This window comes from Rhipicephalus microplus, chromosome 6 (genome assembly GCF_043290135.1).
Source record: "Rhipicephalus microplus isolate Deutch F79 chromosome 6, USDA_Rmic, whole genome shotgun sequence".
In the NCBI taxonomy this organism is placed as follows: domain Eukaryota; kingdom Metazoa; phylum Arthropoda; class Arachnida; order Ixodida; family Ixodidae; genus Rhipicephalus; species Rhipicephalus microplus.
Window position 1 is genome coordinate 78,282,905 of NC_134705.1, and position 1,486 is coordinate 78,284,390.

General features: G+C 47.4%; 1 protein-coding gene across 1 annotated transcript; it reads right to left on the reverse strand.

Moving 5' to 3' along the window:
• Positions 1–233: 233 nt before the first annotated feature.
• LOC142765899 (uncharacterized) lies at positions 234–884 on the reverse strand. The gene has a single exon (XM_075867703.1). The coding sequence runs from the start codon at positions 882–884 to the stop codon at positions 234–236; it is 651 nt and encodes a 216-aa protein (XP_075723818.1).
• Positions 885–1,486: the final 602 nt, after the last annotated feature.

The window sequence follows — 1,486 nt, forward strand, 5'->3', positions numbered from 1 at the left end:
TTCATCCCTGTACCATGTTTCCGTCATCATAAGAACATGAAGTTCAGAGCGTATAGTTGAAATAAGGGTGGTTATTTGGTCTTCTTTATTTCGTGCAGATTGTGCGTTGAGGCGAAGGAAGGACAAGCCATTCTTTTTCGTGGAAAGTAATGCGCCTAATTTTTCGAGTGTCACGTAATCTTTGTCAGCCATCTTTCTCTTTAGGTAACAGTCGCTTTGGTCATTAACAGTGGCTATTCTCTCATTACTGAGAGGTCCTGCACGCTGGCGATGACGTTAACTCGGCTGTCCTCAGTTTTTCGCACCTTGATGCGACCATTGTCCACCCACAGAAACTTCCATTGCTTTTCTCTCTTTAGTGAGAGCGCTTGTGCAAACAATCTTTTGTTGTTGGGTGTGAGGTGGTCATTAACGTACACATTGGCACCTTGTGACTGAGCGAAACCGAGTGACTCGGTTGTTAGACGTGCCCTGCGTGCTTTACGCAAAAATTCATCCTTCTTGACCTGAGAACAAAACCTCGCGATTATGTTCGTGTCCTTTTTTGCTGGCACGCGATGCACAGCGTCGATATCATCCTTTTTTATGGGACAGTCAATTACATCACCCATTTTCTGAAGAATGGTGGCGCAATCCTCCCCCTTTTTTAATGGCACACCCTTTATCTCAACGTTGTTAAGTCGCGAACGCTGTTCCATGTCAGCCAGTTTAGCAGCCAGTTCATCATTTGATTTTTGAAGAGACTTGTTTTCGGCTGAGGTGAGCTCATGCTTCTTTTTCATTTCTTCATAAAAAGTGCTGATGGCAGAGACACTTTCACGAAGCTGTTCAATTTTGGCTCGAAGCTGTTGCACTTCGCGTGACAGCTCAGCATTTGACGGCATCATATAAACGTAACAGTGACTACAGCACAATAACCACTGGCAGCAGCAGTCGCGACAATAAAAGTAGAAGCAAAAATCAGCGGTGCAATTAATGCACAACCAACCTGCGCAAAGGAAGAACGTTGCTCAGTGGACTCGACTTCCTGCTGCCACGACCGCCACTGCCAAAATGTGGCTATACGAGCACAGTGTTGAGCCTGAGTAGTGTCTCCGGTAGGTGTCCTCGCAGTCCTGCTTGCGCAGAAAGTTCGTTCTTTGTGGCTGTAGCGACAGGGTAGTGACGTTGCTTGACCAGATATTCCAAGTAGACGGGTCGAGAAATCCAGAGAATATCCCGATAGCCCGAAGAGCCGAACCAGACAACTGTCACGATATGCACAAGTCAGCACCTGCGCAAAGGAAGAACGTTGCTCAGTGGACTCGACTTCCTGCTGCCACGACCGCCACTGCCAACTTGTCAGGACGCCTCGGCCGCTGGATTCTACGCCTCCAAGAGTATGATTTTGACATCGTATACAAGTGTAGCAAAAAGCATAGTGAAGCCGATGCTCTTTCTCGCTGCCCACTTCCAGCGGCTTCGCTCAGAATTTCCGCAATCACTT

Coding starts and splice junctions, on each gene's coding strand:
- LOC142765899 (XM_075867703.1), bottom strand. CDS start 884: ATGCCGTCAAATGCTGAGCTGTCACGCGAAGTGCAACAGCTTCGAGCC.